Genomic DNA, 16409 nt, shown 5'->3' on the forward strand with positions numbered 1-16409 from the left:
CACACTGCCCTCCAGTACTAAATTGGTGATCCCTTGACACCTCAGAACATGTCCTACCAACCGGTTACTTCTTCTTGTCAAATTGTGCCATAAACTCCTCCCAAATTCTATTCAATACCTCCTCATTAGTTATGTGATCTACCCATCTAATCTTCAGCATTCTTCTGTAGCACCACATTTGAAAGCTTCTGTTCTCTTCTTGTCTAAACTATTTATGGTCCATGTTTTACTTCCATACATGGCTTCACTCCATACAAATACTTTCAGAAACGAGTTCCTGACACTTAAATAAATACTCGATGTTAACAAATTTCTCTTCTTCAGAAACACTTTCCTTGCCAATGCCAGTCTACGTTTTATATCCTCTCTAATTCGACCATCATCAGTTATTTTGCTCCCCAAATAGCAAAACTCCTTTGCTACATTAAGTGTCTCATTTCCTAATCGAATTCCCTCAGCACCACCTGACTTAATTCAACTACATTCCATTATCTTCGTTTTACTTTAGTTGACGTTCATCTTATACCCTCCTTTCAAGACACTGTCCGTTCCGTTCAACTGCTCTTCTAAGTCCTTTGCTGTCTCTGATAGAATTACAATGTCATCTGCGAACCTCAATGTTTTTATTTCTTCTCCATGGATTTTAGTACCTACTCCGAACTTTTCCTTTGTTTCCTTTACTGCTTGCTCAATATACAGATTGAATAGCATCGAGGAGAGGCTACAACCTTGTCTCACTCCCTTCCCAACCACTGCTTCCCTATCATGCCCCTCAACTCTTATAACTGCCATCTGGTTTCTGTACAAATTGTAAATAGCCTTTCGCTCCCTGTATTTTACCCCTGCCAGCTTCAGAATTTGAAAGAGAGTATTCCAGTCAACATTGTCAAAAGCTTTCTCTAAGTCTACAAATGCTAGAAATGTAGGTTTGCCTTTTCTTAATCTTTCTTCTAAGATAAGTCATAGGGTCAGTATTGCGTCACGTGTTCCAACATTTCTATGGAATCCAAACTGATCTTCTCCAAGGGCGGCTTCTACCAGTTTTTCCATTCGTCTGTAAAGAATTCGCGTTAGTATTTTGCAGCTGTGACTTATTAAACTGATAGTTCGGTAATTTTCACCTCTGTCAACACCTGCTTTCTTTGGGATTGGAATTATTATGTTCTTCTTGAAGTCTGAGGGAATTTCACCTGTCTCATACATTTTGCTCACTAGATGGTAGAGATTTGTCAGGCTGTCAGTAGTTCTAATGGAATGTTGTCTACTCCTGGGGTCTTGTTTCGACTCAGGTCTTTCAGTGCTCTGTCAAATTCTTCACGCAGTCTCATATCTCCCATTTCATCTTCATCTACATCCTCTTCCATTTCCATAATATTGCCCTCAACTACATCGCCTTTGTATAGAACCTCTATATACTCCTTCCACCTTTCTGCTTTCCCTTCTTGCCTAGCTGCTCATTAATCGGAGTACACTTTACCGAGTCAAACAAGGTGTATCTCACCGCTGTGTCAGAGAAACCTCGAGCGCATTTCACTTGCTGGCAGCCTCGCAGGCTTTGTCCATTCTGTAGCAACCTCTGTTTACCTTTGGTGCCTAGTCTTGTACATCCTTCAGCGCCCTAGGCTTACCCCCGACCGAAGCCTCATTTGTGGGCTGTTAGCCACAACAAAGTAGTGTGATTCATGTCTCTAGGAACTGTGATTGTACTCTGCTCTTTAGACTTAAACCAACATACAGTCGTCCTTTGGTACCTGGGCACACCAGTGGTTGTGTGTTGATCGACTCAGTCACGAACACTACAATACCACAACTTACATGTAAAGTTAAATAATTTGACAGTGCTCGGTATGAGATGTGATGTGAGTGTGACGGGGCTTGTTATTAGATGGTTGCTGACATCCATTGAGAGTGCAGCAGACAAAATTGCTTGCAATACCCTGAAATTAATATAGTCAGCAAATGCATAGTGTATTTAGAATAAGTGCAGTCCTAATCCCAGAAATTTGCAAGGTATTTTCCATAGCAATTAAAAACTTGTGGCACAGAATATAAAGCTAAAAACGCTGTGTGAACTATTCAGTAACTTTTTGCCCCTGCAGCCATAACTGTGGCCGTTGTCTTACATTCGTTGGATTCGCCAACTCGAAACCTGTCCCTTTGCGTCTTACCCTAGACTTCTGGCTTAGGTAAGTGTCATCACTTCAATCTTCAGTGATAATGCTCACTGTGTATGAGGCATTTGATAAGCCTATTGTGCCCCTCAGGTAGTGCCAGGTGGCAAGCATCTCAGGAAATTCAGTCTTTGTTGACTTGGGTGAGACTGTTGCGTACTCTGGATTCCCGGGCTGAGGGCTGGCAAATACAACCAGCAAGCTTTGTGCATGGTTCGGCCATCACTGTTGTGTTGACCATTGTGTGTCACAAGGACTGCCCAATTCTAAGAGAGTTTATATGGCTATCTGCCACTACTAAAGAAAACAGATACAGTAACACACAAAGGCCTGTAGTTCATAACAGTTCCATTATTCCCAGATGGACAGCAGGTATGCTTGAGAAACTGTCACCATTCTACATGCATAAAGTGATGGACAGAATTGCAGAAAGACTTAAACTACCGCATTATGACACAGTCCTGGTTGATACAGTGAAGTACACCCAAGTAACCAAGCTGTTAAATGCCATACTGCAGAATATGCCATACAATATGTGCTGCACAGCACGTGAAATTACATGAATGTTGATATCAAAGAATTGCAAGATATAATGTCACTAGAGTGAAGAGTATAGATTTAAATGTCAGGAAGTTGTTTCTGAAAGTATTTGTATGGAGTGTAGCCATGTATGGAAGTGAAATGTGGACGATTAATAGTTTGGACAAGAAGAGAATAGAAGCCTTTGAAATGTGGTGCTACAGAAGAATGCTGAAGATTAGATGGGTAAATCATATAACTAATGAGGAAGTATTGAATAGGATTGGGGAGAAGAGGAGTTTGTGGCACAACTTGACAAGAAGAAGGGACCGGTTGGTAGGACATGTTCTGAGGCATCAAGGGATCACAAATTTAGCATTGGAGGGCAGTGTGGAGGGTAAAAATTGTAGAGGGAGACCAAGAGATGAATACACTACGCAGATTCAGAAAGATGTAGGTTGCAGTAAGTACTGGGAGATAAAGAAGCTTGCACAGGATAGAGTAGCATGGAGAGCTGCATCAAACCAGTCTCAGGACTGAAGAACACAACAACAACAACAACAACAGAGTGAACAACATGACAAAGAGTAAATGGTGATCTTGAAAGGAAGGAGATTTTATTCTGAGATGCAAGATACTGAAATTGAACAAATACATTGCTGACATATCTCAGAAATTGGCCACATGTAGCTAACCTCATGTGCTGTTTCAAAGTGTCGAGGTTCAGTTATATCCCTGTGTAGTACAAATGGTAGGTTACATATGGAAGATAAGTCAGCTGCTGACAAACGATATAATTGGGTCACTGCTCTGCCCATGTGTGCTGATTGCTCACAGAATGTCCAATCTACGTAGAAGAAAAGAAAATCGAGGAGTTTAAAATTATGTAAGTCAAATCATACTCTGAAGTGGAGATGTCATTAGAGGCTTGCAGCCACATCCTGTCATGTCATTTGCTTTAGCACTGAAGCAACCTTTGTCAAAAGACTAAGGCTGGCACCCAGTCAATAACAGCTGCTGAAGGCACGACAACTTGCACCTCTGAATAAACAAACCGGCAGGCACAGAAAAGAAACAATGGTGACAGTATAGCATATAGTTGAGAAGAATATTGCACCCTCTTGGTGAGAAGAATGTAGCACCATCTTGGTGAACAGGAAAGTGGACTCAGGAGAATTGTCCAGTTGGAAACAGCCTGGCCAGCGCTTCCAAAGTCAAAGAAAAGAACCAAGAACAAGAAGCCATAAACGTCTCTTACAAAACTGTCAGGTGTTGTGATCTTGGCCTTGTCTGACTGGGTGGATGATGACCATTGGTGAAGTGCTGTGGGCATTGATGGCTGCATGAGGAAACTGTTAAGTTACTTAAGTAAATCTGCCCCCAACCCTCAGTCCCATCTGCTGTAGACACTCTACCTCAGTTAAATAAGTGCTAGAGAAAGGAAAAAACCTCTGAACAAATGTAGAGAAACTATGGGTAGTGTAATGAAGACCAATTTGTTATGTCTCCAAGGCATATCATTTTGAAATTGCCAGTGCCCCTGTGCCATGTGATTACAACCTTCACAGAAAGGACAACCTTAGTGTGGAGGGAGCTAAAGTATATGTCACTATTTCTGTAAACAGAGTGTAGAACTCTTTGCATCTCTTCTCTCCACCACCTTATAAGTTGTCACTGTATCTGTGAATGTGCATCATAGGTTAACAGTGTGTTCCTCCTATCTGTCCTCTTCTATGTTCTATGTCAAGCAGTTCTACTAAATCAAACAGTGTAAAATCCAGGATGGAATGTAACAATCTTATAAAAAGGATAGTTGCTACCCACCATATAGCAGTGATGCTGAGTCACAAATAGGCACACAAAAGGCTGTCAGATAGTTACCCATCACTTGCGTTGTAACAGTATGAAGTGCTATAGTGTAAACAGTAGGGAAATGGAATAGAAGGAAGGAAATAGATACGGTTGGTAGTTTAATACATAATCATGTTGCGTTGTGCAAAATTCTCAATGGGAAAGTACTATATCTGTGTAAATAGAGTATATACAATACAAAATAATTTAAATTATCACAGCAGAGTAATGTCCCTTAAGAACAGGACAAGAATGTTTTCCTTTCACCTGGACTTCAACTGTTTCCCTCGTGCAGTTATGGTCCCCAGCCGATGTACATTCGTCTGGGATTTTCAGTACTGGGACTATAGGCTTGTACTACAGACAGTGGAAATGAGTATAGTTTTTTCTTACAAACAGCAGAATGCCTTTCAAACATTGCTCAATTCTTGTGAGGTTTTGCACAGCCATTACAGCATTTATTTCCTCATTTTTCTTTACTGAAATCTTGTACTTCCATGTAATAATTGGATCATACAGGGAAGGCTACAAAACGCCCATAAGAATATCACTTTTGTGTGCAATAAACACAGTGTAATCTCACAGGCACGTTGAAATGGTCCTTTTGTTCCTAATGGGCCCATAGCTGGAACCACGTTGTGTGTCAGTCAAAATTGTACTACTTCTAGACAGTCAAAATTCTCACCCTTGTTGAAAGGACAGGTTCTCACTAAATTCTTTATACTACTGTCCCAACCATGTGGGGGATTATAATGCACACAATGTGCTATGGGGCTCAGTAGATACCTGTGCAGGTGTAGAGCCATTGAGAACATTATCTGTAGTGGGCAGAGGTGCCCAATTCAGTACTGTAACAGGGTCATCCACTGCTGTCAGTCTACTCATATGCTCTCCATTATTTGTGCACATTACTCTAGAGATGTGGATTCACACCCCAGACAGGACAGTGCTTGAAAGAAAGTGGCCGCGAAGGGTGCTCAGTAACACAAACTGGATGCTGTACAAGCCGCTTTCTGTATTTTAACACTGGTATAGCACCCAGGATTTGTCAGATCACATTATTACCTACGTAATTGACAACACTGCTGAAATGTCCATACCACAATCCTCGGGCTGATGATACAATTGCCACGCCGCATTCAGGCAGGGGCGTGCAGACAGTTCTGTGTAGGTGCAATAGCTGGGCAGCTGCAGAGAATTTGTCAGCCTTTTGTGTAGTGTCACCCTGCCTTCCTCCATCTTAAACAAGTGGAGGAGGCTCAGGTGATACCCTTCTCTTCTCCGAATCGTTAGTGCTCAATGCTGCCTTTACCACGAGGGACTTAGTTCATGCTCTCAGTTCATCCCGATTCTCCACCCAAGGGCCAGATGCCATCCACATTCAGATGTTGCAGCACCTTTCTCTTGCGGACAAGCACTTTCTGCTTAACATGTACAACCACATCTGGGCAAAGGCACATTCTCAGACACTGGCATGAAGCCACAGTCAAACCCATACCTAAGACCAGTAAGGACGAAAACCTTCCTTCTAACTACCACCCCATCTCTCTTACCAGCTGTGTTTGCAAGGTGATGGAATGTATGGTTCATGCCCGGCTGGTATGGTGGCTCGAGTCTCGCAATTTACTGATGAATTCACAGTGTGCAGTTGAACGTCTCCTTGCTTTGTCCACTCCATGTCATGAATGGTTTTCTGCGGAAATCCCAGACTGTGGCCATGTTTTTTGATTTGGAGAAGGCCTACGACACCTGCCGCAGAACTGGTATCCTCCGTACCGTTTACACATTGGGCTTCCGTGGCCGCTTGCCCTGTTTCCTTGAGGCATTTTTAAAAGACAGAGTTTTCAATGTGTGTGTGGGTTCTGCCTTGTCAGACACCTTCATTCAGGAAAACTGTGTGCCTCAGGTTTCCGTCCGGAGCGTCATCCTGTTTGCTATTGCCATTAACCCTATAATGGCCTGTCTCCCCCGGGCATCTCCGGCTCCCTTTTTGTTGACGATTTTGCCATCTATTGCAGTTCTCCTTTGACGCGTCTCACTGAGCGGCATCTTCAGCGACATGCAGATCGTCTTTACTCCTGGAGCATCGACAGTGGCTTTCGGTTTTCCGCTGACAAAACCATCTGTACGAATTTCTGGTGACGCAGTTGGTTTCTCCCACCATCTTTACATCTTGGGCCAGTTGACCTTCCGTTTGTTGAAACTACAAAATTCCTGGGGTTCATGCTTGACAGGAAACTTTCTTGGTCCTGCCATGTGTCTTACCTGGCAGCCCGCTGTATGCGGTTTCTCAATGTCCTTCGTGTCTTCAGTGGTAGTTCCTGGGGTGCCAATTGAACCACCCTCCTCCATTTGTACTGGTCCCTTGTTGGTTCGAAACTCGACTATGGGTGCTTTGTATATGCGTCTGTACGTCCATCCATCTTATGCTGACTCAACACTATCCACCATTGTGACATCCGTTTGGCCACGGGCGCCTTTATACTAGCCCGGTTGCGTGTCTGTATAGTGAAGCTGATGAACTACCACTGTCCTACCGCTGTGACTTTCTTCTCAGAAGGTATGCATGCTGTTTGTCTGCCATGTGTGGCCACCCATCCAATGCCGCCTCCTTTGATGATTCCTTCGATCGCCAGTTTGGGGTGCATCCCTCTTCTCTGTTACCTACTGGAGTCCGCTTTTGCCACTTGCTACGGTGGCTTAAATTCAAACTGCATGCACCTTTCGCAGTGGATGTGCACCCTTCACCACCTTGGCTTTGTGAAGCAGCCCATTTTAATCTTGGCTTTCATTCACTCCTAAGGACACGACTCCAGCCTCGGTCTATTGCCTTCAGTTTCACGACCTTCGCGTGGAACTTCGTGGTAATACCTTTGTATTCACTGATGGCTCTCGGACTGACTGTGGCATTGGGTGTACCTTCGTTATTGGCTCCGCTATGTTTCGATATTGGCTTCCAGCACACTGCTCAGTATTTACAGCCGAGCTCTTTGCCCTGTGTCAGGCCACGGAGTACATCCGGCGACACAGCCTTTGAGTTGTGTCCTCTGCTCAGACTCGTTTCAAACTCTGAGTGTGCTCTACATTGCCCATGGAGCCAGAGTGATGTTTCTGAGAGTTCCTGGTCATGTTGCTCTGCTATGAAATGAGGCTGGTGACACTGTTGCCAAGGCTGCTGTCCTCATACCTCAGCCCACGAGTTCCTGTATTCCGTCCAGAGATCTGTGTGTTGTTGTCTTCCAGAGATCTGTGTGTTGTTGTCTGTCAGGAGGTGGCGTCCCTTTGGCATTGCCAATGGTCCTCACTTCACGGGAATAAGGTCCGCCACATTAAGCCTCTCGCAGTGGCTCGGACGATCTCCTCTCGGCCCTCCCACTGTAAGGAGGTCATTTGAAGTAGGCTGAATATTGGGCACTGCCTTTTTAGCCACTATCATTTGATAAGTGGCGCTACTCCACCACGTAGTACACATTGTGCCCACGTTTTAACTTTCCGCCACTTCCTGATCGACTGCCCATTTTTTAATTGTTTCCGTTCTCGCTTGGTGTGGTGTGCGTACTGTAAGACCTTCAGTACACACACCATCAGATTATTTGACTTGTTGCTCTAACGAAGTAGGGGAGTGTCAGCAATATGTCTCGTGGTCTTATCGTGGCGTGTTTATCTTCTGCCGTTCGGCCAGACAATAGAAATGTCACTGGCACGATTAGAGTAGCAGATTGACGGCGACCAACTTTAAACAGAACTTGATAATTTTCACACACATTTATTAAAATAATAACAAGCATAAAAATTACTTAACTTGGTTGTGGATGCTATTTACAATTGACAATCTGAAGTTCCTTTGGTCTTGGTACTTTAATCTTATTCTCACATGTATCTCTTGATACTTGGCAAAAGTGTCTATACATTTATCTTCATGGCTACGTACAGGAATGTGGTAATCTTATTAGGCGCAGACTGAAACTTGACTATAGACTGGTACAGACAAATGTAGAACTCGTACAGACTAATGCAGACTGGTACAGACTGGTGCAGACAAATGCAGACTGGCTAATTGAAGGTCTGTACTCATTATAATACCTCGCACGTTCATGTATCACTGCGAGAGTTTGATCCGTGAGGAGAAAAGGTTCTACATTAGCAGCAATCTCATTGGCTGCGTTACATATTAATACGCGGATCGGCGGAAGCAGAATTTGGTCTGTCTCTATGGCAGTGCCACCTCGTAGTGTGGAGACGGGTGAGCGCTGCGCTTGCGCTGTTGTGCTTAGTGGGGCGCGCTCTAGTGGGAAAGTTGTGTACATGCTGACTACACAGAACTGTGTACACAACACTCGGGTTTGCTGTCTGAGTTATTGGCCATTTTAGCAAATGATGTGTGGGCTGTCAACCGCATTTTACTTTTTATTAGCCAAAGCAATATGGTGCATGGGATTTAATTTTTAGTTTTGGACCTCCGTTTCTGCATGGTGTCTTTTTTTAGCACTTTCTCCACGTACCTGTTTTTAGTTGTCTTCTATTATGTCAATTGGAGCTGATGTGTAGTTATTTTTTAACTCCTCTCTGTCTTTGTGTTCTATAGTTTTGACCTGGACGCATATGACCCCTGTTGTCTTTTGCACCCTAAAGCAAAACAAAACCAAAGCCAGTAGTGTGATAAACAGTCAGTTTAAACTATGCCCATAATCCCTCTAAATCCGTCGTACTGGAGCTAAATTCTGCCCGTCTGTTGTCTAAGTGGGATGCTAACAATCACTTATCTCATTTTTCTGGCATAAATACTCTCCTAGCTTTACTTTAGTAGCTATCATCACTATGATGACATTGTGATCACTAATTCCTGTCTCTACACTGACGCTGTTGATAAGGTCAGACCAGTTTGTAGCTGCAAGGTCTAAAATATTTCCATTGCGTGTGGGTTCTTGTACTAGTTGTTCCAGGCAGTTTTCAGAAAACGTGTTCAAAAAATACTTTGCAAGATTTCCTGATAGTACCATCTGCAGTGAATCCATTGACCTCACAGTCTGCACTCAATGATTAATGATACCTCCAGCTAGTACTGCATGATTCCCATCATGTAGTACTAGTGGCCTACTGAGCGTAGACTTTCCGTGAATGATTTTACGAGGTTATGGTGGAATCGGGTGGCCAGTAAAAACATCCAATAATTAACTTGAGTTAACCTAGGCCTGCTACTTGAGTCCAAATAACTTCACAGTCAGACTCAGTTTTGACCTCGATAGACGCAATATTTTTGTTGACAGTTTGAACACTTCACCTACTGTGGCATCTAATCTCGCTTTTCTATGTAGATTCCTTAGCTTGTTAAATATTTTGGAGCTTTCTACTTCTGGTTTCAGCTAACTCTCAGTTCTGAGAAAAATTTGGGCGTGGCAGCTTCCCTGGGAGACAGTAAATTCAGGAACTTTGTAACAATACTTCGACAATTTACTGACTAAACTTTCTACAGTCGAACTGTCCGATTTTTGCATCCTGCCTGTCATCTGGCGAGTGTTCATCAGAGTACCTGAAAATGCTGCATAGTCTAAAAACTCCCAGGTGCTGCTACCCGAATGGCTGCTTCTGTTGTGTAGTGCACCACTGATTGTCAGTGACAATTCTTCATCCGCTAAAGCAGGCTTAGAAATCTGCTGCGAAGACCATCACAGAAATAACAGAACCTTTGGTTGAGACCGTCCACTTGACTCCAAACCGAAGGACCTCAATCAGTTCCAGGAATGATACTGGGAATTGTGAGTTCTTCTGATACCCCATCCACGAGGCCAGCAGTATTCACTGATTCTGCCGGCATCCGGTATGATCTGGGGACGGCTTCAGAGCCAAAGTGACGGATGACACTGGTGCTGATGTGAGGCACAACTTGCATGTGGTGACTGCGCCCTGCTCACTAGATAGCCACAGTCACTGGGTCATTCACTTCCCAGTTGAGGCCCTCCTACAGTGCACATTGCCTTTCTTTCTGGCCCTGGATGCTGTTTCCTTAAGGGGTGCCATAACATGTCTAATGTTGGAGCTTCTGAAAGCTAGTAAACACCCCCCCCCCCCCCCCTACCCCCCATGTGTCAGGAGCAGCCACCTGCCCACTCACAGGGTGAACAGGGGAGGGCAGATGGCCAACCTCCACATTAATTTTCTGCCTAGAGCTATGCAAACAAATTACAACCCGCAGCTCGTTCTACAGTGAATGCAGATTTCCTGCAACAGTTATGCTACAAGGTGCCTTGGCAGCAGAGCATGTGTGTGAAACAGGTGACAGCAGCCTGCAAACAGACGACTGCCAATAAACGTCTTCAGCTGCTCGTGAACTACAACCAGTTCCTCCTGCGTCTGCACACAGAATGCACACACCCTATCCATTCCACTAACTTAAGATTTAAACTGTGAAACAAACAGGAAAAGCTAAATATGTGACTTCCTAGACTCCTGTAGCTTCACCAGTGGACGCTGCCACCTAACGGAGCTGTGAGAGATGGAGTGGCATAACAATATGCACAACAAACTGTGTGTGTCATTAAGGAAACTGCTAAGGCGTGGGCTTCTCGCAGGGTATCGGTTGTCCTTTGTCAGCTCCACATTGGCCATAGGTGTCTCACACGTGGTTACCTCCTCCTTCGTGTGGACCAACCTCAAGTGTCACTGTGGCTCCCAAATGAAAGTAATCCACTTCTTGCTGGACTGCCCACTTTTGGCCGCACTGTGGCGGGCTTTTAACATTACCTGCACCCTACCTTCAGTGCCGGGCGACAGTGCCTCAACGGCAGCTTTAGTTTTAAGTTTTATTCGTGAGGGTGGGTTTTATCATTTGACCTGAGTTTTAGCGCATGTCCTTTGTTCCTCTGTGTCCTCCACCCTAGGGCTTTTAGGCTGGAGGTTTTAATGTGTTACAGAGTGGCTGGCTTCTTCTTTTTTATTCTCATGGTCAGCCAGCCATGGTAATCTGCTTTCTTGTTTTTAACCTCTTCTCCCTGTTTCTTGCATCTTGCTGTAGTTTTCTTGTTCTGTTTTGTCCATTGTAGTGTTTGTTGTACTTCTGCCAGTCTTCTGGTTTTTCCTTTCTCCTGTTATTGTGCTGCATGTCTTTTTTGTTTTCTTCTTTCCCTTCTAAGGGTAACTGCTCTACTGGGAACAAGGGACCAATGACCTCACAGTTTGGTCCTCCCCCCCCCCCCCACCCCCACCCCCCCCCCCCACCCCTTTTAAACCAACCAACCAACTTAATGGATCTGTAGTCAGTGCTCACTATCTTTTGTGGTGGGGGGGAATGACTGCAAACTACATGAATGTTAATCGAACATGTGCAGAAGATTCTGAGACAGCCAACCGGTAATAGGTCAATAATTAGCCTTGAGAGCCTCAACCATTTGTAATATGTTTGCCATGTTTCCATGGGGCCATTTCACTGTCTGCAGTACATGATATGTCACCTGGGCACTGGAGGATATGTCGATCTATGGTGCGGGACCTCACAGGGAGTAAAAGAAATATCCTCACTGTTTTAGTTAGCTAACAGGAGAATTGCGGAAGTAAACTATGTTAACCAGTTTCTTCTAAACAAGGAAGGACCTCAAATGCTGCATTAGTTGTTGTATTTAGACTTGCCCACAGTAACTGCATCAGAAAGATGTTGAAGCATTTGGTCATCTGTCCCCCTGTCAGGAGCTCAGAATCCACACAACTGCGTAGTTGTTTTCAGTGGGGATTCGGGAAATATCACTCCACATTCAGTTACTTGACCCTACTGGAAATAGTTATGCAGTGGGCTTTCCTGTGCAGACACCCCCTAACAGAGGTTTTCCTTTTTGTTTGAGCAGTCCGATTTTGTTCAACTGTAGGTATAATGTCCTCAGACAACTCGACGAGTGTGGATTCTGAGAATGTCTTCATGTTTTTATACGTTCCTCATCTCCCTATGTTATTTTAAACATCATATCTGACTGCTTAATACACAGGGTAATCTGTCATATGATCAAAGTGAGAATTTGTTGTGTATGTTACCTATCATAAGACCAAAGAGAGAATATGTTGTGTAGTTTTTTCTAAGCATTTCTATTCAATTGCTGGTCTCATTTTCTCCAGCCCTTTGTCTGTTGTTTCAGCTCAAGGAACCTCTGACTCTGAAAGCTGGCTTCTGTGAGATTCTCAATCTTTACCTGTTTCTACAGTTGTGTTCTAGGTAGCAGTTATTTGGTTTAGGTTTAATTTGATTTTAGCTAAGAGTTTTGAAATACTTGCTGACACTTTTTTTTTAGTAAACTATCAGGTTTTAATACTGTTGACATAAACAGAAATTTTGTTTCTGTAGGAAGGCTCAGTAATTTGTGTTTTATAAGAGGATGACTAATTTCTTTTTATTCCAGGCCATAGGGTCAGCTTGGTACTTTGGAGCATCATGGGGAAGAAAAATAGAAGCAAAAAATTTGAAAGGGAAGAAAAGTCCAAAGTTAAACTCAAGAAAAAGCAGCTTCTTCCAAAAGGACAGAATGTGACAGATACTACTTTCAAAGTTAAAAAGATAGTTATTCGTGAACAACTGAAAGCACCATCTTCAGAGGAGCCCCTCTCAAGCAGAAAACTAAATGTGAAGGTAATTAAAAAGGATGTGTAAGTATTTTCATTGAGTGTTGTATAAAATGATGGACTTAAAGAATTGAGGAACTGATTTTTTAAAAATCCTAAAATTGATTTGTTGATTAACTTCCTTTCATTTTCCCTAAATAGCTTCAGCTGAATGCAAACTTGGCAAAATCATGACATTTAAAACAATAATGATTTGTTGAGACGGTATGTTATTGGAATAAGATGCTTTATTTACAACACAAGTCAGTCTCAATCCATACAGTCATTTTGAAGTTTGTTACATGTGCTTGTGATCATATAAGGGGTGGACCGTTTTAATCCATAATGGGAAATAACTCTGGATACAGATGACATACAGCAAAATGCTTTAGATAAAGTTGTAGGTGGCAAAAAGGATCACACATTGCTGCTAATGGCCATGACCTTGAATGTAGTTTCCAAGATGATTTGGAGGCTAAAGTGATTGTTTTTAAAAAATGGGAGCACTGATATTTGATCCAAAGTGTGAAAAGAGCGGCAAATTTTAAATATAAAATGCTACATTATACAAGGTTGTGGCAAGCTTCAATGAAAGTCAAATGAGCAAGTATCTCTTTAGTTCTAGTAGGGATTAACTTGGAATACAGGAGGAATACAGCAAAATACGATGTTAGATACAAATTGGAAGAGGCATAAGGGGTCCTGTATCATTTACTGGTAATCATGATCATAAAGTTAATAACTGAAGGTCATTCAAAGGTTGACTTTTGTTTCATTTGTGGTGTCAGATTTGGAAAGATTGAAGAGAGATTTGAACTTCACTTTAATTAACATGTTTACTGGAAAAAATAAATACATGGCAACATATAAAAGTTATTTTGACATTTGCAGGACAGAACAAACACAAATAAAGCAGAGATAATTGATTTACAAGTCCTTAAGTGTGCCCCCTCATCCCTCAGGATGCCCCATCTAATTTGTATCGAACATTATATTCGGGGTGTATATGACCCGGGACAACCGGGAGACCTGGTAAAAACTCGGGAATTTTTTCATCGTGGAGAAAACTGGGAAAAACCCGGGAATTGCTTAGAATTCCGGGAATTTTTCATTGTTTTAGTTTTCAGTTAAATTTTTATGGTTTTGAATGGTAAGAACCAGTCCTCTAACAAAGGATATTACTGTATCCCATTATTGCAGATTAATACTGCAGCAACAAAACATGAACAGGGGAGGGGGGGGGGGGGGGGGGGGGGAAGGAAATGAAACTTAAGTTCCAAATTAAATGCGCCGTATACAACAACAAAACAGTGCTCGTACAAGCGTTTGCCAACAGCAAAGTGTGTCAAAGGCTTTAGGAAGACTGTGCAATGCATTGTAACAACAAATTGCCTCCGATGAATGTGGCTTGACAACTGTTTAAATTAGATTCGTTTGAGCAGTTGCAAGCGGGTCCTTGCGCAAGCGCAGTTCAGTCGCGTATGAGTAGTATCTTCTCCCACTTCTGGTTACTGAAGTGTGGCTGGTCACCACTACTTAATGTACCCCAATACGGAAATTAGTGAATCAGGGGCTGATGCACAGAACAGTCTTGAGTTGTGGTGGGGAGGTGGGTTGTCTCCACGTGACCTGTGTTTACGTTTAGTGATTTTGTTGTTTCCTCTTTGTATATTGCTCTCACAGTAAATGGTAACAAAACGGATTTTTGTGGCCGGGAGCTATCAAATGAATTAAAATACGTTCGCGTAATTACGTAAGGCTAAAATATGGGATTAGTTGTAGGTTTTATTTCCACCTCTCTGACAGTCAAACATTAATTGCCTTACAGAACAATGAAGTTATTTTTGCCAATTTGCTGAAGAGATTTGGCTTTTATTAATCTTTTCTGTTGAGGCAGTCAATTTATTTGAAACGAAGTGTTTAATTTCGCACTATTGGCTAGTTTCAACTGTTTACTGCATTTCAAGTGCACGTATGGCACTATGCCATAATAAAGAACCAAACATGAGATAATACAGTACTGGTACTCCAAGAAAATTTGCATATGAGTGTGCATTTCAAGCCGAATTATGCGTTGTAGTATGGTTCATGAAATTCCAACGCTCTTGAAGTATCCTCTGATGTCTTGTTTCTTTTATGACATAATGTAAGATCTTTTAATGTTTTACACATACGAAAATATAGGCTTCATGTGTCGTCGTAGCTGCGCAAGCGCGGTGACGCTTGTTATCTGGCACTCTCTTGCAACTGCTGAAACGAACCTATTTCTAACAGGTCGCGAAAAAATATTTTGAATGGTGATTTGAAAAGCGTTACATTCAAAGGAGATTTCCTTTTACGAAGATGAGCTGTGTGCAATAATGTACGATGAAATTTTTAAATCACAAAGCGTTTAACTCTCATTTAAAAATCAACTTATTGAGGGTGACAATTTAGAAGAATTTCGAGCCCAGAAGATCAGACATTTACGTCATTATTAAACATTTTACTGGCACATTTGTGTGATGTGTCTTAAAGTGTAACAAGCGCAAAAAAGATCAACATTATACATGGAAGCTTAGCTTCTCTTCCAGCTTATTAATCTCAGAGACCAATATTATAGGTGAATGCAATGTATATTAATTTACACCATTAACTTTTCTTATTTGTGTGTTCGCACTACTTAAGAGTAATCATGCTGTTGACTGACTACATCACGTGACCTATGCTGTCATCAGCTGACGAGATCGTGACATGAACTATGACTGGCTTACAAAAGTGCATCACAAGCTTGATTTCAATGCTTTGGAAAGTGACCCGCAGCGTTTGGTGGAATTTGAAGTTATACCTTCGTAGTATGAAAATATGCAGCGTACATGTTGCTGCACATGAAAGGTCCCCCCTGAGTTAAGTTTTCTAAAGTGCCAGGAAATTCTACTCCGGTATATAAAACCATAAACATTCAAAAGATTGATGAGTTATACAGTGCCGAATAAGAATATACTGTCACTTAACACGGAAAAAGTGTATTTTCACCGGGGAGAAAGTGTATTTTTAACCGGGAAATCTGGGAATTTTTTTTCCTTGTCCATGTATACACCCTGATATTTTGCTGTATCCCTTCTCTGTTCAAAGTTAATCCCTCCTAGAACTCAAACCGTGTTTGCTTATTCAACTTTCATTAATTCTTGCTGTGACCTATAATAATGGATCATTTTATACATAAAATTTGCTGCTCTTTTCAAATTTTAAATTCTAGGGTCCTCCCTTTAAAAAAATCACTTTAACCTCCAAATCACTTTGAAAATC

General features: G+C 42.3%; 1 protein-coding gene across 3 annotated transcripts in view; it reads left to right on the forward strand.

The window, feature by feature from the left end:
- The window catches only part of LOC126279124 (testis-expressed protein 10 homolog), a 202738-nt gene that overhangs the window by 4785 nt on the left and 181544 nt on the right, over nt 1-16409 (forward strand). For all 3 annotated transcript variants that reach the window (XM_049979607.1, XM_049979606.1, XM_049979605.1), the window contains exon 2: nt 12923-13149. In XM_049979607.1, the coding sequence (XP_049835564.1) occupies nt 12955-13149 (195 nt within the window). In that variant the 5' untranslated portion in view covers nt 12923-12954. The remainder of the gene's footprint in view (nt 1-12922; nt 13150-16409) is intronic.

Source organism: Schistocerca gregaria, chromosome 6 (genome assembly GCF_023897955.1).
Source record: "Schistocerca gregaria isolate iqSchGreg1 chromosome 6, iqSchGreg1.2, whole genome shotgun sequence".
In the NCBI taxonomy this organism is placed as follows: Eukaryota; Metazoa; Arthropoda; class Insecta; order Orthoptera; family Acrididae; genus Schistocerca; species Schistocerca gregaria.